Raw genomic sequence first — 25412 nt, forward strand, 5'->3', positions numbered from 1 at the left:
TTGCTTCAAATACGCAATTTTTTTATCAGATCTCGCTTCGCTCTTATAATATGACCTAGCCTGATTTTTTTTTTTCAACGAAAAATTAATTTCTTTAATAACCCCCTTGCACTAGTGTTGCTACCTTGAAAGTCTGTAGCTTCTACGCTACTTCTATAATTCCTTTCACTGTAGGCACTCGTTTTTCGGTCAGATAAGTGTTGTACATAATTCTAACAACAACCTCATCAAAAAAATGGTTCAAATTGCTCTGAGCACTATGGGACTTAACATCTATGGTCATCAGTCCCCGAGAACTTAGAACTACTTAAACCTAACTAACCTAACGACATCACACAACACCCAGTCATCACGAGGCAGAGAAAATCCCTGACCCCGCCGGGAATCGAACCCGGAAACCCGGGCGCGTGAAGCGAGAACGCTACCGCACGACCACGAGCTGCAGACTATCCATGTCTATAACTGTTTTGCGTCTACGTTTCTTATCTGGACTTACAAATTTCCGTCCTCTGCCAGAATCAGATAGTCTGGCTTCCCCTTTAATTTTATGGATAGTGCTACACGAAACTCCTGTGGCCAATTGGGGTCTCAACTGAAATTTTTGCACCAGAATGTCCCTTCCCTGAGTGGAGTCATCTTCCGTAAACATTAAAACGTTATGCACAATCTCCCGAGATCGGCTATTCAGCTTTCTGCCTTTCAGTTTCGAAATACTAACAGGCGTCGTAACTTCAGTCAGAAGTCACGGCGCACTAGTAATACAAACACGGAATACACACAAAGGACGGACGTGGCTAACTGAAGGCAGCGGTATGTATTCGAGCTGAACAGTAGCTCTCTACGCATGCGCTGTGGCAACCCGGCAGTTAACATTGTAAGGCTCGGCTTCCACTAGCGATTTATAGTCGCGCCGACAAAAACATCACTGTTGCAGAAAATCATCGAGGTAAATCTACTGCGAGAAATAAATCGTTAAATTAAAACAGTTTCCCAATGGATATCATTGAAACTTCTTGTGCGACCACTCTTTTGCTTCGAGCGGGAGTAAGCCACGCAAAATCTTATTGGGTTCATCCAACAACAAATCTAAGATTACTGAAAGGGGAGTTTTACAAATTATTTTTAGATTTATGTGAGTACCCTGCGAAGTTTTTCCAGTATTATAGAATGACAAAAAGTATTTTTGGCGAACTGTTGGGAATAATTGTACCACGAATAACATAATGATATGACGTGGAGAGAGTTCATACCGCCAGAAGAATGTTAGTCAGTAACTTTAAGCTAAGTAAAAAAAAGCGTAATAAATTATTCTTTATTCATTTATCGACATTATGTAGCGTGATATATAATAAGTTAATATACTAGCAACCTATTTAATTTAATAATGTGCAGTTTTACTGGAAGCATTGTAAAAGATGCTTGTGCACAACTTTGAAATGTCTACAACACTTTATATGTCAGCCAAAACCGAAAAGGACTGGAAAGAGATTGCAAAACAATTTTACCTTCGGATAAATTTCCCTAACAGCATTGGTGCAATTGACGGCAAACCCATCAGAATGCAGAAGACATCTACCTCCGGATCTCTGCTTTTCAATTGCGAAAACTTTTTTTCAATTCATTGCTCGCTATAATTGACGCTAACTACTGCTTCACAGCAATTGATTAGGGTCTTACGGTGCTAACACCGATTCAAACATTTCGAAAAATTCAACACTTGGTGAGAAGCTAAATGCAGGTAATTTAAATAGCCCACAAGCACACACTCTGACTTATGAACAAACTGGATGGCAATGCCTTTTGTGCACTATTGGCATTTTGGCCAGTAAATGGCGCATCTTTCACCGTCCATTGGATGTTCAAACAAAGCGAGCAGACCACATTGTAAAAGCATGCTGCGCATTGTACAACTTTGCCAGGAGAAAAGATCGAATACTCGCTGAAGATTAATACACTCCTGGAAATTGAAATAAGAACACCGTGAATTCATTGTCCCAGGAAGGGGAAACTTTATTGACACATTCCTGGGGTCAGATACATCACATGATCACACTGACAGAACCACAGGCACATAGACACAGGCAACAGAGGATGCACAATGTCGGCACTAGTACAGTGTATATCCACCTTTCGCAGCAATGCAGGCTGCTATTCTCCCATGGAGACGATCGTAGAGATGCTGGATGTAGTCCTGTGGAACGGCTTGCCATGCCATTTCCACCTGGCGCCTCAGTTGGACCAGCGTTCGTGCTGGACGTGCAGACCGCGTGAGACGACGCTTCATCCAGTCCCAAACATGCTCAATGGGGGACAGATCCGGAGATCTTGCTGGCCAGGGTAGTTGACTTACACCTTCTAGAGCACGTTGGGTGGCACGGGATACATGCGGACGTGCATTGTCCTGTTGGAACGGCAAGTTCCCTTGCCGGTCTAGGAATGGTAGAACGATGGGTTCGATGACGGTTTGGATGTACCGTGCACTATTCAGTGTCCCCTCGACGATCACCAGTGGTGTACGGCCAGTGTAGGAGATCGCTCCCCACACCATGATGCCGGGTGTTGGCCCTGTGTGCCTCGGTCGTATGCAGTCCTGATTGTGGCGCTCACCTGCACGGCGCCAAACACGCATACGACCATCATTGGCACCAAGGCAGAAGCGACTCTCATCGCTGAAGACGACACGTCTCCATTCGCCCCTCCATTCACGCCTGTCGCGACACCACTGGAGGCGGGCTGCACGATGTTGGGGCGTGAGCGGAAGACGGCCTAACGGTGTGCGGGACCGTAGCCCAGCTTCATGGAGACGGTTGCGAATGGTCCTCGCCGATACCCCAGGAGCAACAGTGTCCCTAATTTGCTGGGAAGTGGCGGTGCGGTCCCCTACGGCACTGCGTAGGATCCTACGGTCTTGGCGTGCATCCGTGCGTCGCTGCGGTCCGGTCCTAGGTCGACGGGCACGTGCACCTTCCGCCGACCACTGGCGACAACATCGATGTACTGTGGAGACCTCACACCCCACGTGTTGAGCAATTCGGCGGTACGTCCACCCGGCCTCCCGCATGCCCACTATACGCCCTCGCTCAAAGTCCGTCAACTGCACATACGGTTCACGTCCACGCTGTCGCGGCATGCTACCAGTGTTAAAGACTGCGATGGAGCTCCGTATGCCACGGCAAACTGGCTGACACTGAGGGCGGCGGTGCACAAATGCTGCGCAGCTAGCGCCATTCGACGGCCAACACCGCGGTTCCTGGTGTGTCCGCTGTGCCGTGCGTGTGATCATTGCTTGTACAGCCGTCTCGCAGTGTCCGGAGCAAGTATGGTGGGTCTGACACACCGGTGTCAATGTGTTCTTTTTTCCATTTCCAGGAGTGTATTATGAGTGTCCCGTGGATGGAATACCTCGACTCGGTTTATGAGCCAATTTTGCAGGTACTGAAGTGAGTGACTGCTTTCCAAATTACTTCATTTCACCCTAAGGCTCAATGTCTTGGCAATACGGCAGCATCTAGCCAGTGGTTGGTGCAAGATTTCTTTACTTAATTAACAAATGTAAAATGGCAATGTTCTTAGGAGCAACATACGAATTATCGTAACTATATGTTTTTCTTAATTTTGGGTTGCATTACTTTTTATAATAACCGGCTTGTTTAGTTATTTAAACTTAGCTTTAGTTTTCTTGTCATTTGTTGACAATTCGTTCCAGCCATTCCAGTTTTGAGTCACTTGCGAACAAACTTCAGCCCAAGGTTTTTTCTTTAAATTACGATCGCTGTATTCATTTAATTTTTTGTTGTAAACAGCTGATCTCTTTTCAGTTTCTTTAATGAGTAACTCCATACTAGTCACTGTTAAATACCTGCAACACATCCAGTAGATTCGTCGTCAGATACTTTAAAAAAGCATCAAAAAGGGGAAAAACGGGGAAAGAAGACGAACAGAACAGCACAAACAGACATCAGAATTGCGACTAATCTCTCGCAAGTGGGTGCCTGCATGCCTCATGTCATGCCTGCTCACGAGATCCATTCATCGATGCGACATTCGCGTAGAGCGAAAATAGGCAGAAGCACAGTTACTATACACAGACTTCCGAAATGTACTCACAAAAGAAGATGAAGTAAGTATCCCAGAATTAGAATCATGGACAGCAGCCAATATGAGTAACGTAGAAGTAGATATCCTCGGAGTAGTGAAGAAGCTTAAATCAATTAATAAAAGCAAGTCTTCTGGTACAGACGGTATACCAATTAGGTTCCTTTCAGTGTATGATGATGCAATAGCCCCATACTTAACAATCATATACAACGTTTCGGTCGACGAAAGAGATGAAAGATCCGTACCCAAAAACGGGAAAATTGTACAGGTCACACCAATATTGAAGAAAAGTTGTAAGAGAAATACACTAAATTACAGACCCATATCATTAACGTCGATGTGCAGCAGGATTTTGGAACATATGTTGTGTTTGAACATTATGAATTACCTCGAAGAAAACGCTCTACTGACACACAGTCAACACGGATTTAGAAAATATGGTTCTTGTGAAACACAGCTAGCTCTTTACTCGCATGAAGTGTTGGGTGCTGTTGACAAGGGATCTCAAATTCATTACGTATTTCTGGATTTCCGGAAGGCTTTTGACACTGTACCACACAAGCGGCTAGTAGTGAAACTGCATGCTTATGGAATATTGTCTCGGTTATGTGACTGGATTCGCGATTTCCTGTCAGAGAGGTCACAGTTAGATGTAATTGACGGAAAGTCATTGAGTAAAACAGAAGTGCTTTCTGGCGATCCCCAAGGTAGTGTTACAGGCCCTTTGCTGTTCTTTATCTATATAAACGATCTGGGAGACAATCTGCGCAGCCGTCTTAGGTTGTTTGCAGATGACGCTGTCGTCTTTCTTTAATTTTCACGCCTGTTCCAACCGCAAAAAGGATTGAGGGAAGAATGACTCTCAATATCCCTCCATACGAGCCATAATTTCTCTTATTTAGTGTTCGCAGTCCTTACGCGACGTGTAGGTTGGTAGCAGCAGAATCATTCAGCAGTCAGTCGCAAATATCGGTTCTCTAAACTTTCCCGATAGTGTTTCCCGAAAAGAACGTCGTCTTCCCTGCAGGGATTCCCACTTGAGTTGACAAGCATATTCGTAATACACACGTGTTGATCGAACCTACCAGTACCAAATGCGCAAAAAAGAAAAAAAAACTGGTATAGGCACGCGTATTCAGTTACAGAGACATGTGCCGGCCGCTGTGGCCGAGCAGTTTTAGGATCTCCAGTCCGGAACCGTGCTGCTGCTACTGTCGCAGGTTCGAATCCTGCCTCGGGCATGGATGTGTGTGATGTCCTTAGGTTAGTTAGGTTTAAATAGTTCTAAGTCTATGGGACTGATGACCTCAGATGTTAGGTCCCATAGTGCTGAGAGCCATTTGAACCATTTTGAGAGATATGTAAACAGGCAAAATACGACGCTACGCTCGGCAACGCCTATATAAGACAACAAGTATCTGGCGCAGTTGTTAGATCGGTTACTGCTGCTACAATGGCTGGGTATCAAGGTTTAAGTAGGTTTGAACGTGGAGTTTTAGTCGGCGTTCGAGCGATGGGACACAGCATCTCCGAGGTAGCGATGAAGTGGGCATTTTCCCGTACGACCATTTCACGAGTGTAGCGTGAATATCAGGAATCTGGCAAAACATCAAATCTCCGACACCATACAAATTCACAATCTTTTCGCAGTTCAGTCACCCCACTTTTCCCGGATGATGATGAAATGATGAGGACAACACAAACACCCAGTCTCCGGCAGGAAAAAATTCCCATCCCCTCCGGGAATCGAGCCCGGGACCCCATGATTCAGAGACAGCAAAGCTAGCCACTTTTTTGTTTGTTTCGCTGATGTCATTTTGTTCGTTCGACATGTTCGGGGCGGACGTCCCATGATCCGTTAGCTAAGTTTTTATTACTGAGGGCAGCTAACCCTCTGACCGAACACGCTGAGCTACCGTACCGGCCCCACCAGAGCACGAGATGCGGACTTAGGTCCTCGTGTAGGAGTTGAAGTAATATCATTAACTACTTTAGAAACCTTAACATTTCCACATTCTCGGTGCTCCATTTGACTGACATAGGGAAATTCTGTGGCTCCAAAATATTTTCTCAATAGCTGTGTGTTACGTCTCTTCCTGCGTTCGCTTAACTCAACGAACGAATTTGATGGCCTGCCAACTCGAGTTTTAGATAATTGTACTTTGCAGCCAGTTATGGTTTTTTTACTAAGAAAGTATTTTCGAGTTTGTGTGACGCAAGCCACCTTTTCTTTAAATGTGGCTTTATATTAAAATGTTTATGCTTAAAACCTTGCTTTTCTTCATCAAGGAAGGTAGGAACTGATAATACATTTTTTTTCCATAGAGTCCAATCTTTTTACAAACTCTTTTTCAGAATATCTCTTCATAAGGTAAAAGAGGCCTTTTCTTGTTATAAATTTGACTTTCGAAGGGCCCATGATAAAAAGAACATGCTTTAAGACTTTATTTCGGAGATGACTTTTATGTAGGTGACAACAAATTAATGTAAAAACAATAGTATAAAATCGAACTGCGGAATTTAGCGGCTATTTTTTAAATTTCCAGCAGAGGAAAGATTTTTCCATCACAATGTATTAACAAATACGCAAGGAAACACCATGAAGTACAACAAAAAAAGATTACTGATAAAAGTGGTACATAATATGAGTGAAAATAATTATAATTGAATCCATAGGCTTTTCACTACACTCCAAGTAAAAATACACTTTAACACATTCAGAAACGCAGAATGATTTCAAGTCAATAGAGAAGCTTCAGACGTATTGCAAGCGAGACGTAAATACAGACTAGCCATACTGCGTATCAGTGCACAATAAGCAAATAGCACACTGTCTCAGCAGCGCCCCTTCCATTAGACTACCACGGGAAGTTATGCATTCTGGGAATCAATTGCATTTGGATAGTGGACTTTTGCTTTACGTGCGCCTTTCAGGACAAAGTAATGGTTGCCCCCTGATGTGTATAAAGTAATGAATGCGCAGTATTCTCTTTGTAAACAACGAAAGAATTTGGAGATATCTTCTCTGCTTTTGCTTCTCTGTTACCCTCACATCGAATAACTGGGATAGAGTTATTTTTCCCTGTCCGAAACTCACAAGATCCATAAATATTGTGTGCTACATTCTTTCAAATCCGCATTAATTGAGTGATTGTCAGTAATAGACAATATCGTTCCAAGTGACAAACAACAAACGAAAATTTTCAATAAAAGCCAGCAGCGAAACGACAATGATACAAAGTTTTGAATCAAACTGACATTTAATTTGTGCACAACCAATTCAGATAATTTTTCTGACGTGGAGCGGTTGTTGTCAATCATTACATATGTAAATGGTCGCCGGCCGCTGTGGCCGAGCGGTGCTAGGCGCTTCAGTCCGGAACCGCGCTGCTGCTACGGTCGCAGGTTCGAATCCTGCCTCGGGCATGCATCTGTGTGATGTCCTTAGGTTAGTTAGTTTTAAGTAGTTCTAAGTCTAGGTGACTGATGACCTCAGATGTTAAGTTCCACAGTGTTCAGAGCCATTTGAACCATTTTTGTAAACGGACACAGCACGTTCCTCACAGTATTGGTAACGAGTAAGATTTCGACACGAGACTCAACGATCACACGATTCTCTTTTCGAAAATCGTTCAAAAGTTTGAATAAAATCTTCTTGGGCTCCTAGCTTCGTCAGGTGGTTATACATGTAGGAGGCTGATGCTGCTGTCAACCCTAGAACATTTTATTCAGACATGTTGCACGAGAGCACGTATTCAGACATTCAAACGTTTGTGCTGAGACTACCTAGAAATATCTAGAGCTCTCTTGTCTGATGTTGTAGGTTAAGAATTTTGTGTGTTGGACAAGACATCGCTAAGCACTTACTTTGCACTAATGTTGTAGAGGGTATACAAAATTGAATGAGTAGTCATGCGTCGAAACTAATCTAATTGTTATGTAATAGCAGGACCTATAAGAGTAAGTTAAGACTGGCTGCTGTCTGTGAATATTATGCGGATAATTTGATCTATTTTCTGTGTCTCTCAGGGTAACCACACGAACGATGAGCAACCCCGTGGATGGTTTAAGAACATGGAACGTCTGAGGGACATGCTGCACACAAAATTAAGGGGTTGGGTACACGATATGACACTCATCGGCGAGCAGATAGCGAACTACAAGATAGAAGAAGACAAGAACAGCACTGTGAACTACATAATAAGGTATAAGCCAGTGTATATTCAAACCTTTTCGAACTCGTTATGATTCGTGAATGTTTCTTTCATTTTGTTCCACAGGCCGTATTATTTACTGTTATAAAACCTACTTAAATATTTAATTTAAGATGGACTAAAAAAAGTGACTGGTGGACAATAGTGAAGGAGATGGTTGCAGCAACTAGCCATTTAAAATGTTTTGGGACTCCGTTTAATCTTCAATTTTTGGGTTGGTCTTTTAGCTTTAAGTCCGCCCCGAGAGCTGAGTGGTTGCCGGCACGGTAGCTCTGCGTGTTCGGTCAGAGGATTTAGCTACCCTCTGTAATAAAAAACTGAATGAACGGATCAATGAACAACCTGAACGAGTATCATCGGACGTCCGCCACGAACAAATTCAACGAACAATGTAGAACAAAATGAGATTTTTTAAAAAGTAATCAGCGCAGCGGGTTGTCACTCCAAGGGGCCCGGGTTCGATTCCCGGTTGGGTCGGAGATTTTCTCCGCTCAGGGACTGGGTGTTGTGTTGTCTTCATTATCATCAGTGGAAGGCAATGGGAAACCACCACTGGAATCACTTCCCAAGACGCTCATGCGGTGGACCTCTCTGACGAGGCTCCCCCATGACAAGACCTGCCGTATGGCAAAACATAAAGTTTTAAGTTTTTTGTCTATGGGCAACATACTATGCAGCAGATAAGCAGAGCAAACTACACTTGTGGGACAAAAGTCATGAGGCAGCGATATGCACATATACAGATAGCGGTAGTATCGAGTAAACAAGTTACAAAAGGATAGTGCATTGTCGGAGCTCCTTCACCTGCAGTAACCTAAAGGTCCTTTGCCAACAATCATCCAACCTGACTGCAGCTGATTCATGTGAAAAGATTTCCAACGTCATTATTACCGCACGACGGGAACTAAGACTTTGAACGTGGAATGCTAGTTGAAGCTAGACGCATGACACATTCCATTTCGCAAATCGTTAGCGAATTCAATATTCTGAGATCCACAGTGTCAAGAGTGTGCCGAGAATACTACGAGGTGCATTCAAGTTCTAAGGCCTCCGATTTTTTTTCTCCAGACTGGAAAGAGATAGAAACATGCACATTGTTTTAAAATGAGGCCGCGTTCATTGTCAATACATCCCAGAGATGGCAGCACCGTACGGCAGATGGAATTTTACCACCAGCAGCGAGAATGAGAACTGTTTTAAATACTTAAAATGGCGACGTTTTCCTTACTTGAACAGCATGCAATCATTCGTTTTCTGAATTTGCGTGGTGTGAAACCAATTGAAATTCATCGACAGTTGAAGGAGATATGTGGTGATGGAGTTATGGATGTGTCAAAAGTGCGTTCGTGGGTGCGACAGTTTAATGAAGGCAGAACATCGTGTGACAACAAACCGAAACAACCTCGGGCTCGCACAAGCCGGTCGGACGACATAATCGAGAAAGTGGAGAGAATTGTTTTGGGGGATCGCCGAATGACTGTTGAACAGATCGCCTCCAGAGTTGGCATTTCTGTGGGTTCTGTGCACACAATCCTGCATGACGACCTAAAAATGCGAAAAATGTCACCCAGGTGGGTGCCACGAATGCTGACGGACGACCATATGGCTGCCCGTGTGGCATGTTGCCAAGCAATGTTGACGCACAACGACAGCATGAATGGGACTTTCTCTTCGTCGGTTGTGACAATGGATGAGACGTGGATGCCATTTTTGAATCCAGAAACAAAGCGCCAGTCAGCTCAATGGAAGCACACAGATTCACCGCCACCAAAAAAATTTCGGGTAACCGCCAGTGCTGAAAAAATGATGGTGTCCATGTTCTGGGACAGCGAGGGCGTAATCCTTACCCATTGCGTTCCAAAGGGCTCTATGGTAACAGGTGCATCCTACGAAAATGTTTTGAAGAACAAATTCCTTCCTGCACTGCAACAAAAACGTCTGGGAAGGGCTGCGCATGTGCTGTTTCACCAAGACAACGCACTCACACATCGAGCTAACGTTACGCAACAGTTTCTTCGTGATAACAACTTTGAAGTGATTCCTCATGCTCCCTACTCACCTGACCTGGCTCCTAGTGACTTTTGGCTTTTTCCAACAATGAAAACACTCTCCGTGGCTGCACATTCACCAGCCGTGCTGCTATTGCCTCAGCGATTTTCCAGTGGTGAAAACAGACTCCTAAAGAAGCCTTCGCCGCTGCCATGGAATCATGGCGTCAGCGTTGTGAAAAATGTGTACGTCTGCAGGGCGATTACGTCGAGAAGTAACGCCAGTTTCATCGATTTCGGGTGAGTAGTTAATTAGAAAAAAAATCGGAGGCCTTAGAACTTGAATGCACCTCGTAAATACCAGGCATTATCTCTAGCCACGGACAACGCAGTGGCCGACGGCCTTCACTTAACGGCCGATAGCACCGGTGTTTGCGTAGAGTTGACAGTGCTAAGACACAAACAATACTGCTTGAAATAACCGCAGTAATCAATGTGGGACATGCGACGAATATATCTGCTAGGACAGTGCGGCGAAATTTGGCGTTAATGGGCTATGGCAGCAGACGACCGGCGCGAGTGTCTTTACTAACAGCACGACAACACTTGCAGCTCGTGACTGTATGGGTTGGACCCCAGACGACTGGAAAACTGTGACCCGGTCAGATGAGTCTGGATAGTAGGGTTAGAGTGTGGCGTAGACCCAAGTTATCAACTAGGCTATGTGCAAGCTGGTGGTGACTCCATAATAATGTGATGGTCGAGCTGTTTTAGGCACTTCAGTCCAGAACCACGCTGTTGCTGCGGTCGCAGGTTCGAATCCTACCTCGGGCATGGATGTGTGTGATGTCCTTAGGTTTAAGTAGTTCTAAGTCTAGCGGACAGATGACCTCAGATGTTAAGTCCCATAGTGCTTAGAGCCATTTGAACCATTTTGAATAATGTGACCTGTGTTTACATGAAATGGACTGGGTCCTCTGGTCCAACTGAATCGATCATTGACTGGAAGTGGTTATGTTCGACTACTTGGAGACCATACAACGATGGAATTTTTATGGGCGACAGTGGGCCATGTCACTGGGCACAATTGTTCGCGATTGATTTGAGGAACATTCTGGACAGTTTGAACGAATGATTTGGCCACCCATATCGCCCGATACGCATCCCATCGAACATTCACGGGACATAATCGAGAGGTCATTTTGTTCACAAAGTCTTGCACCGGCAACACTTTCTCAATTATGGTCGGCTAAAGAGGCAGGGTGTCTCAATATTTTTTTCAGGTGACTTCCAACGGCTTGTTGAGTCTATGCTACGTCAAGTTGCTGCACTACACTGGGCAAAAGGACGTCCGACATGATATTATGAGGTATCCCATGACTTGTCATCTCAGCGTATTTCATTGAACCGTGTTCCTATTTTGTCTAGAGATAATTCCGTTGCTGCCATATACTACCTAAGTTTTCATATTTTGTTAAACGATTATAATGTGGAAAACTCTGTAGTAACTGAAACGAAAACTAAATGTGTCGTCACCATATACGGGACAAAACAAATTAGTGACCTCCAGGAAAAGTCACGTTAATACCTTGTAATGCAGCCCCTAGCATAGATAATGGAATTGTTTCGGCAAGAAATGGAGTCCTAAGGTCACGTACTTAGCCTTTTCTCGTTTATTGAAATGAACAATTTCAATAAATGAAAAAAGGATAAGCAGCGATGAGGACTGAATAAATACTGGGTTGATGTCGGGAGAGGTTGGATGGAGGTGGTGGGCATTGGATATGGTTTTACAATTTGTGCTGGAAGTGGTGTGTCTAAATATATTCTGGGCATAAAGCGTAAACGACGGAGGCTGGGAGCGACAGGGGCAGCGGGTGTCTATCTCCACTGGTGGACATGTAGGGCCGTGGAGTGGTTATGTCAGGACTGTTGGGGATGGTGAGTGTGTCTTGCATGTAGGAGGCGGTAAGTTTTCCTTGATTTAAATTATCAGGAAGGGGTTAGCTGTTGAGAGGGAGTGAGTAGTATGTGGGGGATTGTGGTCGATAAGTTGGTGGGAAGCTTTCCAGCTCTTGTTGGAAAAAAAATTTGTAGTAAGATCTTATGGGACCGAACTGCTGAGGTCATCGGCCCCTAAGCTTACACACTACTTAATCTAACTTTAACTTATGCGAAGGACAACACACACACCCATGCCCGAGGGAAGACTCAAACCTCCGAAGGGAGGAGCCGTGCGAGCCGTGACAAGACGCCTCAGACCACGCGGCTACCCCGCACGGCGTACTTGCTGGTGTTTATGGGTAGTGTCGTATTGAGTTAAGAGCATGTTTGTCGCCAGTGCAAGCTTCTTTCTACTTTAGGGAGATTCGCGTCATATCTCTGTGACTACTGATGTCATATTAGTCTCCCACTCATGGGTGTGGAAGAACTAGTGGAAGTGATTACGAGATTTTCAAGAGCTCGTGGAGTGAGAAGTCCGTTGGTTAGACGGCACTAGTGTGTGTGTTCAAATGGCTCTGAGCACTATGGGACTCAACTGCTGAGGTCATTAGTCCCCTAGAACTTAGAACTAGTTAAACCTAACTAACCTAAGGACATCACAAACAACCATGCCCAAGGCAGGATTCGAACCTGCGACCGTAGCGGTCTTGCGGTTCCAGACTGCAGCGCCTTTAACCGCACGGCCACTTCGACCGGCAGGTGTGTGTGGGGGGGGGGGGGGGGCGGGGGGTGTTGGCAGTTTCTATCAAGCTATGTTATTGGAGACACCTTCGTGGTGTGGAGGATAAGAAGGTGGCTTTCGATTTGGGTGTAGATAAGCTCCCAGGAGGCTTCCCAGATATTGTTGTGGTGTTCTTCGATTAATTTACGTGGGTTATGGTGTGGTGAGTATGAAGGTGGGGAGTGTGGATTAGGACTGACAGTCGGACTAAGACCTGATCGCTTCCTATCACATCAGACGTTTGAAACTATGCATCTGAGTCTCTTTGAAGGCGGGTGTGTCGAGAAAGTGGACTAGGTCTCCTGAAAGAAAGGTTATCAACTTATGCCCCCACTTAAGCTAAGCATGGGAACAACTGTGGATATTCAGTCAGCTACAATGTTATGGGTGGAGAAGGACTGCTCAGTGTGAGCGAGGAAACTATATGGAATAGGATGATTCAGACAGAAAGATGAGTGGACAGGGTTTGAACAGGTTTTGTAGCCAGATGGTGATGTTTTTCAGGAACTCAGTCGCTAAGCCACATGCGGCTATTGTTTGGGGGTTATTGGTTCCCCACTCTATAACTGGCATGGCTACTGTGTGCGGGTTATTGTTTTGTTGTATGTTATAGGGTGACATGTAGGTAGTGTCGTGCGGTAAAAGCATGGATAACCTTTCGGGCACATTTGTTACTGAGCTAGGCTGCGTTGAAAGGATAATGTAATGCTGTGGTGCTATCTGCATTTAGGAAAGTTAGTATAGGGAAGAGGTCAGCTATAGAATTGGTAAACTGCGAAAATGCAGCTGGTTGTGCGAATAGGTGATGGTTCCATTGAGGTGGAACGCTGACTGGGCAGCTAGAGAGAATTTTTCTAGGTTGTGGGGACACTTGATTTGGTGGATGTTTTTGAGAACTATGTTAACAAATTTTACTATATCTTTGTCTGCAGGTTAGAGAGATTGTGAAGATGATGAGATCTGCAGTGTCTGTAAGTTGGAGGGTTTTTGCACTGGTTTATGCGGTGTCCATTGTACTTCATTGTAGTCGAGACAGTGAAGGCAGTGGATGGCGTGTAGCTGAGCTTTGAATAGTTTGGCTTTATGGCGTTGTATATAAATGAAGGCTATTTTTGACTGGTTCATAAATGCTGCTAGAAGTTCTGAGAAAAGACGGACTAAATTGGTGGGACCTTGGTTGTTTATGGATGTAGATGACAGTTCAGACTTCTAAGTTGGGGTTGGAGTTGATTTTCAGCATGACCTCCTCCCCTTGATTTTAGGGGTGACATCCTTAACCATGATGGTAAGTGTCGGTGGGTGGTGTGGAGCATATTGTTGTGTGAGTGAGTACAGGAGGAGAGGTGAGACTAGAAACCAAAGGCAGGAGGGCTGCGGGATAGGTGGCTGCAGAAGTGAGCATAGACGGATTTGATAGTGATAGTATCTTACTTATGTATGATTTAGGACATTTATGAGTTTGGGGTATATTTTCAGATTTCTTCTAATTGTATTTTCTGGTTCTGAACTTTAGATCTATATTGAGACAGCATGAGGTTGTAAGTGCTCGAGGAGGAGAAATGAAATGTGGAGGATGGACAGATTGGAAGATGATAGTTGAGAGGATGTTTAGTTTCATGTCCATGAATTTAGTGAAGTTTTTTTTGTTTTTGGAGTAGGGGGATGGAGGATGAGAATATCTGCTGAATCTCGTTTGTGCGGTCTTATGACTGCATTGAAGACGTTTGTGGGATAGTAGGTGGCACTAATCGGGTGTAAGTAGGGACATGAATAGGAGATTCTGATGATGGTGATATCAGTGCAATGGTGGCAGATATAGTTGAACTGGCACTGGCGGTGGGTATGATAGCGATGCGGAGCTGGCAATGGTTTTGATGATGGCGCAGTCGATGTCAGGGCGATAGAACCGACTATGATGGTGCAGACGGTCTAGGTGACCTTGATGGCACTGGAGCATTTGGTGGCAGCAGTTGATAAGGAGCTGCAGAATTGGTGCTCATGTGAATGGTAAAACACTTCAAAAGACGGGGAAGGCTGGATCATTGTTGGCAAAGGACTGCAGGTGAAGGAGTTGAGGTGGTGGCGCAAGTTAGTGTGTTTATTTTAGTTCGATATGGATACGCAGTCGAACACCAGAGATCTACACACACACCAAAAAAAGTTTTGCATCACCTTAGTTCCGAGAGTTCCGAAACCTGTACAGAAAATTGGAATAGAGATCAACATAAACATCATATCCATCCTCTTTCTTGCTCATGAAAACGACACATTGCATGTTGAACCACCATACAGAGATACCTTCAGAGGCAGTGGTCCATATTGCTGTACACACCAGTACCTCTAAAACCCAGCAGCACGTCCTCTTGCATTGATGTATTCCTGTATTCGTCATGGCATACTATCCATAACTTCGCCGACCGCTGTGGCCGAGCGGTTCTGGGCGATTCAGTTCGGAACCGCAATGCTACTACGGTGGCAGGTTCGAATCCTGCCTCGGGCATGGATGTGTGTGATGTCCTTAGGTTAGTTAGGTTTCAGTAGTTCCAAGTCTAGGGGACTGGTGACATCAGATGTTAAGTCTCATAGTGCTTAGAGCCATTTGAACCATTTGAACTATCCACAAGTTCATCAAGGCACTGTTGGTCCAGATTGTCCCACTCATCAATGGCGATTTAACGTAGATCCCTCAGAGTGTTTGGTGGGTTACTTCGTCCATAAACAGCCCTTTTCAATCTATCCTAGCCATGTTCGATAGGGTTCAGGTCTGCAAAACATGCTGGCCACTGTAGTCGAGCGATGTCGTTATCTTGAAGGAAGTCATTCACAAGATGTACACGATGGGGGCGCGAATTGTCGTCCATGAAGACGAATGCCTCGCCCATATACTGCCGATATGGTTGCACTATCGGTCGGAGGATGACATTCACGTATCGTGCAGCCGTTAAGGCGCCTTCCATAACCACCAGCGGCGTACGTGGGCCCCACATAATGCCACTCCAAAACAGCAGGGAACCTCCACCTTGCTGCACTCGATGGACAGTGTGTCTAAGGCGGTCGGCCTGACCGGGTTGCCTCCAAACACGTCTCCGACGATTGTGTGGTTGAAGGCATATGTGACACTCATCGGTGAAGAGAACGTGATGCCAATCCTGAGCGGTCCATTCAGCATGTTGTTGGGCCCATCTGCACCGCGCTGTATGGTGTCATGGTTGCAAAGGGAGACCTCCCCATGGACGTTGGGAGTGAAGTTGCGTATCATGCAGCCTATTGTACACATTTTCAGTCGTAACACGACGTCCTGTGGCTGCACGAAAAATATTATTCAAAATGGTGGCCTTGCTGTCAGGGTTCCCCCGAGCCATAATCCGTAGGTAGCGGTCACCCACTGCCGTATTAGCCCTTGGGCGGCCTGAGCGAAGCATGTCATCGACAGTTCTCTGTATCTCCTCCATGTCCGAACAACATCGCTCTGGTTCACTCCAAGACGCCTGGACACTTCCCTTGTTGTGAGTCCTTCCTGGCACAAAGTAACAATGTGGACGCGATCGAGCCGCTGTATTGACCGTCTAGGCACGGGTGAACTACAGACAACACGAGCCGTGTACCTCCTTCCTGGTGGAATGACTGGAACTGATCGGCTGTCGGACCCTCTCTGTCTAATAGGCGCTGCTCGTGCACGGTTGTTTATATCTTTGGGCGGGTTTAGTGACATCTCTGAACAGTCAAAAGGACTGTGTCTGTGGTACAATATCCACAGTCAACGTCTATCTTCAGGAGCTCTGGGAACCGGGGTGATGCAAAACTTTTATTGATGTGTGTATAAGGGGTGCAAGGCTGCAACGGCGGTGGCAGAGCTTTGACACCGTCATTCTAGTTCACAGAGCGCAGCATTACGCGTATGTTCTGTAGTTCTCGTATCACCATTTACAGTAGGCCATTAGAAAATTCCACCAGTCGCCTTAATTACTCCCACCCCCCCTTATGAGTCCTCTCCCTCCGTCTGTTTCCCCGCCCCCCTTCGTTTTTCCTCTCCTCCCCCTTTTTTTTACCCCTCATCTGTCCACCTCCCCCCGCCCCCCCCCCCCCCCCGCCCATCTACCCTTGGCTGTGCTGTGTCATCTTCGTGCCGACTTTTTAGTGCAGTGTTTCCAGTGAGTGATAAGTGTTGCTTTTTCCGTAGTGTTGCGAACTAACATCATACTGTCGCTGGGTGTGATTTTTATATCTCTTGCGAACAGAAACCAGACTGTCGCCGTGTTTTTTAATTGTCTGTCTACTATTTTACCTGCCTGCGTCCTGTGTATTTTACTAGCATCGCCAACCCCTTTGTCTTATGTTTTAACTTTCCACAATTTCCCGCCGTTTTACAATTTAAGTCACCGTTTTATCGCGGGCCTTTATTGTTTCTTATCTTCTTATGTTTTAAAAATTCTGTAGGCTGAAGAGCAGCGTACTAAGCTGCTGCCAGCCCGCCCCCTTCGGGGGGAATCGAAACTCAACAAAGGAAAAAAAAAACCTTAATAACTGCCGTCGCACAACGTTTGTAGTAATGGTTTCAGTGATACAAGACAAAACTATGGATCGCACACTGAACGCTTGGAACAGCCTATCTAAGAGCATTGGTGACGATTGGCTATCGCGGTAGTAATCTCCTAGGGATTAGTGCAGAGGCCTCTGGACACTTCAATAATCTGTAGTGAGTAAAGAAAGGTGACCACTAGAGGTTGCCTAAGGCTCCATGTCGACAGTTGTCAAACGAAAACACTTTATTTACTGCGTCTTCTGTTAACTTGTCACTTTATGTGTCAATGCAAGTGTTCCTAAATTGACTACAGTAGCCAATAGTGTATCGTTATTGGTAAGTAATACGCTTGCAAATGGTTCATGAGTTTCGAGGTTTCTTCTTACACATTTCTTTCGTAGAAATTAAATACTCACCTCCTAGGTGCACTTAAACGTGTTCTTTGGTGTCATTAACTGAAGAATTCGTTGCATCAGTACAAAAGCATCCCTCTCCTCACGGAAACCTCCGTACAATAATTATCCAGACCATTGTCAGTACCCATCTACTTCTTCAATCGTGAAAACAGATTAATTTCATCACGGCGTAGAGTCTAAATGTACCAACTTAGTAAGCGCAGTTGGAATGGCTCTGTACGTCCATGCCCAATACACAGCAACTGGAATACAGCACATGGAAATGATTTGTGAGCCTCAGCACCATTACATCACATATCTTGGAAAAGATTGCTTTGTAGTGAAGCTGGGGACCCAGAAATCAAATGGAATTCGTTATCATGCACTTTCATCCTTTAACTCACAATGTCTTTCTCAAGCATTACTAATATCCAAAGACCAGGAGTTATAACTCTTCATTGTAGTTGGCGGTATTTAAACTTTCCTTCGTTGCAAGAGCTGTGGGGAATGCAGTTATAGATTAATTAGGAAAAAGAATTGTCTGCGGCTGCAATTAAATACTCTTCATTTTAATATACCATGATCAATTTTGAGGCTTCTAGCTTCATCGTAAGATTTACGTGATACATACGCATCGAATTGGTGTGCGGTATGCTTACGTTAGGACCCGGCGACCGGTTGCAGATCCTCGTAAATAAATATTTTTTTCGGTAGTGGTACGTTAATTCGTGGTAGTTTCTGTCAGTAAACTTGTAATGCAGTACATAAAGATCAAAAGTCTAGTCTCACACGCAGTAATATCCGACAAATGTGCATGCAGACGGCACTTCTGCATGTAAGCAGAAACCAGGCGAAAATGCAACCACTGTCAATGGTTTAAATGAATAAAAACACATTGTGTACGATAAAATAAGTACACATTTTTAGTAGTTGCAAAGACAGTCTTAAAATACCTTAAGTGATCAAAGCATGCGGACTCAACCATTGGATTATCTGTAAGGAACTGAGAAACAACGCTCTGGTGGGCGGTTTTCGGGTTTAAATCACCTCGGGGTATGACCACAGCAGGTCGTAGCACGGGCCCTCCGTGTGCCACAAAGTGTGATCTCAAGATTATGGCAACGATTCCAGCAGACAGGAAACGTGTGCAGTCGTTACAGTACGGGACGTCCACAGTGTGTACAAACCACAAGAAGGCTGTTATCTCACCATCAGTGCCCGCAGACGGCTACGGAGTACTGCAGGTAGCCTTGCTCGGGGCCTTACCACAGCCGCTGGAACAGTTGTCTCCAAACGAACAGTCTACAGACGACTGAACAGACATGGTTTATTCGCCCGGAAATCTGCAGGATGCCTTCCACTGACCCCTGGCCACAGCAGAGCCCGTAAAGCCAGGTGTCAAGAGCACAGTACATGGTCATTGGAACAGTGGTCCCAGGTTATGTTCACGGATGAGTCCAGGTATGGTCTGAACAGTGATTCTCGCCGGGTTTTCATCTGGCGTGAACCAGGAACCAGATACCAACCCCTTAATGTTCTTGAAAAGGACCTGTATGGAGGTCTTGGTTTAATGGTGTGGGTTGGGATTATGATTGGCGCACGTACACCCCTGCATGTCTTTGACAGAGGAACTGTAACAGGTCAGGTGTATTGGGACGTTACTTTGCACCAGTATGTCCGCCTTTTCAGGAGTGCAGTGGGTCCCACCTTCCTCCTGATGGATGACAATGCACGGCCCCACCGAGCTGCCATCGTGGAGGAGTATCTTGAAACAGAAGATATCAGGCAAAAGGAGTAGCCTGCCTGTTCTCCAGACCTAAACCCCATCGAGCACGTCTCGGATGCTCTCGGTCAACGTTTCGCTGCATGTCTCCAAACCCCTACGACGCTTCAGGAGTTCCAACAGGCACTGGTGCAAGAATGGGAGGCTATACCCCAGCAGCTGCTCGACCACCTGATCCAGAGTATGCCAACCCGTTGTGTGGCTTGTGTACGTGTGCATGGTGATCATATCCCATATTGATGTCGGGGTATGTGTGCAGTAAACAGTGGCGTTTTGTAGCACATGTGTTTTGAGACGGTTTTCTCAACTTATCACCAATACCGTAGACTTACAGATCTGTGTCGAATGTGTTCCCTATGTGCCTATGCTATTAGCTCCAGTTTTGTGTAGTGCCACGTTGTGTGGCACCACATTCTTTAAATACCCTTAATTTATGAGCATGAGTGTAGTTTCGGAGAATTAATCAGAACTCTAACATCTACTAGGTTCTACATAGGTAACTCTACAACCACTGATGATTAAGTTTTAGTAAAATAGTTTATTGTCCCATTAATCTCTCACTAAACTGTAGACTGGTGATCAACACAAGTTATTATGCTGAAATGATAAAATGGTTCGAGCCCCAAACAGAGGACAGCAACTCACTATATAAATTTAAAAAATAAATAAATTATCTGGAAAACCTCAGATCGTATTCAAGGCTATAAAATTACTGAACTATGATCATCAAGAAACTGACTAATTGATGCAATGATTCACTGTTCTAAATGTCGATTAGTTAATAAATTTAAATGAAGTTTCCATAAGTCAGCTTGAGACTTAAGTCCAACACGGTACAAAACAGAGTCCGAACAGTGCAGAAATATTTCTAAGTCCCACGGAACGCGAACTATCACAAACACTCAACGAAAGCAGCTGTACCACCACTCATACCCAGGCAGAGGCTACATCCTTCAACTCGTCCCAAACTACATCTGCTGCATTCCCTTACTGATTGACTGTGAGGGAGTTGGCTGTCAACCTTCAAAAGACTCGGTCACCTCCTCCAGAAAACCTTCTCCAACTCTCACCACCGCCACCAGCGAAAAGTGCGCACACTGACGCCACGGAGGGCTTCATGTGATTACCAATCCTTTTCTACAACTTTTTATACATTAAGTTAGATTAAAGTTCCGTTTGCACCATTACCTGCTTGTTAGAACCCCACATTATACTCTTATATAATAATAATTTTAGGTGCCATGATTTGCCTTCAAATCAAAGTTGAAATATTTACGGTCTGTTCTTGCAGTGACGAGAATTGTTTATACTCGTGGTAGCTTTACTGTTTATCATATAACTATGAATGGTACAGGTTTTCAAAAATCTATAGGTACCAGTCATTGAATACTGGTCCCTGGTTTCACTGGACCAAAGATCGGAATCTTCCTACATATCGGTCAGTGGGCCTGAAGATGGAGTAATATATCACCAAAATTGGTTGCTCGATAAAATAACAATTGGAAATTTAGATGTCTGAAAGGTGTTTTGATTCGACACTTTGAAAGAGACTCCACCAATGCGTCTTATGAAGAGCTACAAATTGAATCCTCGATCCCTTTTGTGGAACGAATACTTGAAAAGGTATAAATTATTTAATGGATTTATTACTTGTATTCAAATCTATTTTTCTCTTTATCTCCTCTCATATAGCATTTGCAGGTCATGTCTGTATACCACTGGATTCGTAATCAAATTTTCTTTCGACTGACACCTCGTGCTCCCATGTAATCAGCATTGTTTGCGCTACATATGCGCAAATAAGTACAATTAGAAAGACTCAACGACTACCGGACGCTGACGTCACGCCCCGCCAGCGAAGAACCCCTCCGGAGCCAGACTGCCTTGGCTGGAAGCGAGCTGCTACCCTTCGCCGCCTGGCTACGGCACGGCCGCCGACTGGCTAGTGGCTCGAATTATGTCCGCACTGCACTCAACCAGACAGAATCCCAATACGCATATCTGACATACCGTAATACATATTACATTCAAGTTTATCGATTAGACATCGTCTTGCTTTGAGACCTCTGATTTCAGCAGTCCTCCCAGTCTTGCAGAAGTATTGCAGCTGTCCCATCAGTTAATCCAGTCACGGAACTTTCTGCCAGGTTAAATTGGTGTGTGGACCGGGACTGGAACCCAGGAAATTTATCTTTTGGGGACAAGTACTCTTCCGACTGAGCTACGCAGGCACCACTCAAGACCTTCCATCACAACTCTGCTTCTGTCCGTAGCTCTCCATACTTTAAAAATTCACAGAAAATCCACTTCACAACTTTCGAGACTAACACGCCTGGAACAAAGCATATTGTCGAAAAATGGCTTAGGCACGACCTAGCGGATTGTTTTCTGAATGAAATGGTTCAAATGGCTCTGAGCACTATGGGACTTAACATTTGTGGTCATCAGTCCCCTAGAACTTAGAACTACTTAAACCTAACTAACCTAAGGACATCACACACATCCTTGCCCGAGGCAGGAATCGAACCTGCGACCGTAGCAGTCGCGCGATTCCTGACTGAGCGCCTAGAACCGCTAGACCACCGCGGCCGGCTTTCTGAATGAATTTTCACTCTGTTTATTTATTTATCGTATGGCTATACAGACACGTAAGAAACAAACAGACAAATCACTAATATAACAAACGTTAATAATTGCAAACCAACATTACTAATATAACAAAGTTTACAGATTACAAACAAACATCAAGTCTATTAATATAATCTATCGACTCTGGAGTTGCGAGCAGGAAGTCGTCGGGGCTCCCATTATAGGCTCTTCTGGAGCACTCTTCAACAATGTGGCTGATGGTCTGACTTTCTCCGTAGTCACACTGAGGGGATGGTATTTTACCCCATTTATACAGGAAGTAAGCACATCTGCCACGACGAGTTCTAATCCTATTTAGAGTGGACCACGTTTTGCGTGGTAGGTCAAAACCAGGTGGCTTTTGTGTGATGCAAGGCATGTTATGATTTTGCCATGCGTTCCATTTTTCAGACCATGCGTTTGTGATACTGAAACCTTCTTGTACACAGTTCCTTGCTGTTCTTGTTGGCGGGTTCCTAGATCGAAGCCTATTAGTGCTTGCAGCCTCAATGTCTTGGTGGATCGGCAGGCTTCGATTTCCCATGATGCTTTTGTATTCACGTACAGTACATCGCAGGTGTGGCGGCGGGATGTGGCTTAATATTGGGAGTCATTGCGATGGAGTGGGTTTAATTACTCCATAAATCATCCTTAGAGTGTTATGCAACTGGACGTCCACCTTTTTTACATGTGGGCTGTTTAGCCAAATCGGAGCACAGTATTCGGCAGCCGAGAATGCAATTGCTAAAGCAGAGGTGCGGAGAGTGGAGGCCGTTGCCTCCCAGGTAGTACCACAGAGCTTTTGAATAATGTTGTTCTTTGTCTTTAATTTTTCGGCAGTCTTTGTTAGGTGTTCTTTAAAAGATAGTGTTCTGTCCAGCGTCATGCCCAAGTACTTCGGTGTTTTATTATGCCTGAGAACGATGTTTTCAAATAGAGTGTTGAGTTCCTTTGCAGCGAGTTTGTTGTTGAGATGGAAGCAACTAACCTCTGTTTTGGAAGCATTTGGTTGAAGTGTCCACTTACGGAAATATTCACGCATTATCTTCAGGTCTTTCGTTAGGATATCCTCAGATGCTTCAATTGTGCTACATCTTGTAGCGAGGGCCCAATCGTCAGCATACCCGAACTTTCTTGATTGTGTTTCCGGCAGGTCTGCAATATAGAGGCTAAACAGCAGTGGTGCAAGCACTGATCCTTGTGGTAAGCCATCTGTATTAAAGTATGATGCACTGATCTGAAACTCCCTGGCAGATTTAAACTGTGTGCCGAATCGGGACTGGATCCCAGATGTTTCAATTGAACGAACAAACAGCTACAGCGTGAAAAACTGTCTGGGCCATATCTCTTCAGTATCCTTTCTTCCAGGAGAGCTAGTCCTGCAAGGAGTGCAGTAGAATTTCAGTGAAGATTGGAAGGTAGCAGATGAGGTACTGGCCGTGAGGACGGGTCGCGAATTGTGTCTGGCCAGCTTAGTCAGAGTTCTATTTGAGGTATTGATTGTACTGTGTATACAGTTTAGTTAATACATATTTGACATATCACCTCTATCTATTACAAATTTCAACAAATATTTCATGTCTTTAACATAAATATCATATGTTCACTTCATTGCAATACACACGAAATTCTTATCTGAAGATGACATGTAACTGTGCCTATTGTTGCACTATTACTGTTTAATTTCTTTGCTCAAGCATAACCGCTAATCTGAGAAAATATTCCGCAAGAAATAGTTGTGTGTACCAACTGTACACTGGTATTGTCGCTTTTTAAAAGTTCTGTGTTTTTTGTAAACAGTTCAAATGATATATTGATAATCATATTCTATAAAAAAATGGTCCAAATGGCTCTGAGCACTATGGGACTTAACATCTGAGGTCATCAGTCCCCTAGACTTAGAATTACTTAAACCTAACTAACCTAACGACATCACACACATCCATGCCCGAGGCAGGATTCGAAACTGCGACCGTAGCAGCAGGGCGTTTCGGGACTGAAGCGCCTGGAACAACTCAGCCACAGCGGCCGGCAATTGTATTGTATAATTTTGCAATTCATAACATCAAGACTTTTAGTTAAAAAAAAAGGCGAAGGTCCAATGTTAGACTCCCAGTCGACCATGCAGTTTTGATCGGCCAGCAGGTTTCAAATCAGCGCCCACTCTGCTGCTGAGTGAAAATTCATTATGGATATTTTTACATTCGTGCATACACTACGTGACTTGACATGCCAATTTTACTGGTTTTTAACTTTTAACTTTCCAACTGGTATGTTGCAGGCGGCCGCAGTTGAGTGGTGAACTACTAACTCATCAAGGGTGGTATCCCTACTTTCGTGACGACTTCAGTAAGATATGCGAGGTGCAACATCCAGAGGCATCGCAAATGTTCGGTCTAGCTGACGCACTGTACTCCTTCTATCATTCCTACTGGTTCTGCACTCCACAATATTTACCTGCTATAGAAAGAAGCCCCGTAGGTAAGTTTAATACAAGGACGTATCCACTTTATGTTTGCGCACTGATGACTGTCAACTGTATTACAATTCGGGGAATGATGTTCAGATACTCCTCTGGACATCAGGTTTTAGATATTCCGCGGTTTTCTACGAGGGTTGCCCAGAAAGTGATGCACCGCATTTTTTTCTCAGCTGAAAACAATGCTACGATTGCGTAACGTTACGTACTGTATGTATTATTTGAAATCTCCTGAGTAAGCGCGTCCAAGTTGCCGTCACTTCCGACAAATAGCGTAGCTGCAGGACAGTTTCAAAATAGCGTCTGTAGGTGATGTACGTTACAAGCAACGTGCCGTCATCGAATTTCTCACTGCAGAGGAAGCAACCGTGGGGAACATTCTCAAACGCTTGTGCAAAGTCTATGGAGCATCTGCTGTCGACAGAAGTACAGTTACACTCCTGGAAATTGAAATAAGAACACCGTGAATTCATTGTCCCAGGAAGGGGAAACTTTATTGACACATTCCTGGGGTCAGATACATCACATGATCACACTGACAGAACCACAGGCACATAGACACAGGCAACAGAGCATGCAC

The 25412-nt window shown here is 44.6% G+C and overlaps 1 protein-coding gene across 1 annotated transcript in view; it reads left to right on the forward strand.

Moving 5' to 3' along the window:
- The window catches only part of LOC124722221, a 169990-nt gene that overhangs the window by 122977 nt on the left and 21601 nt on the right, over positions 1-25412 (forward strand). Inside the window, exons 5-6 of the mRNA XM_047247415.1 lie at positions 8128-8303; positions 24635-24834. Of these exons, the coding sequence (XP_047103371.1) occupies positions 8128-8303; positions 24635-24834 (376 nt within the window). The remainder of the gene's footprint in view (positions 1-8127; positions 8304-24634; positions 24835-25412) is intronic.

The sequence above is a fragment of the Schistocerca piceifrons genome, chromosome X (genome assembly GCF_021461385.2).
Source record: "Schistocerca piceifrons isolate TAMUIC-IGC-003096 chromosome X, iqSchPice1.1, whole genome shotgun sequence".
NCBI lineage: Eukaryota > Metazoa > Arthropoda > Insecta > Orthoptera > Acrididae > Schistocerca > Schistocerca piceifrons.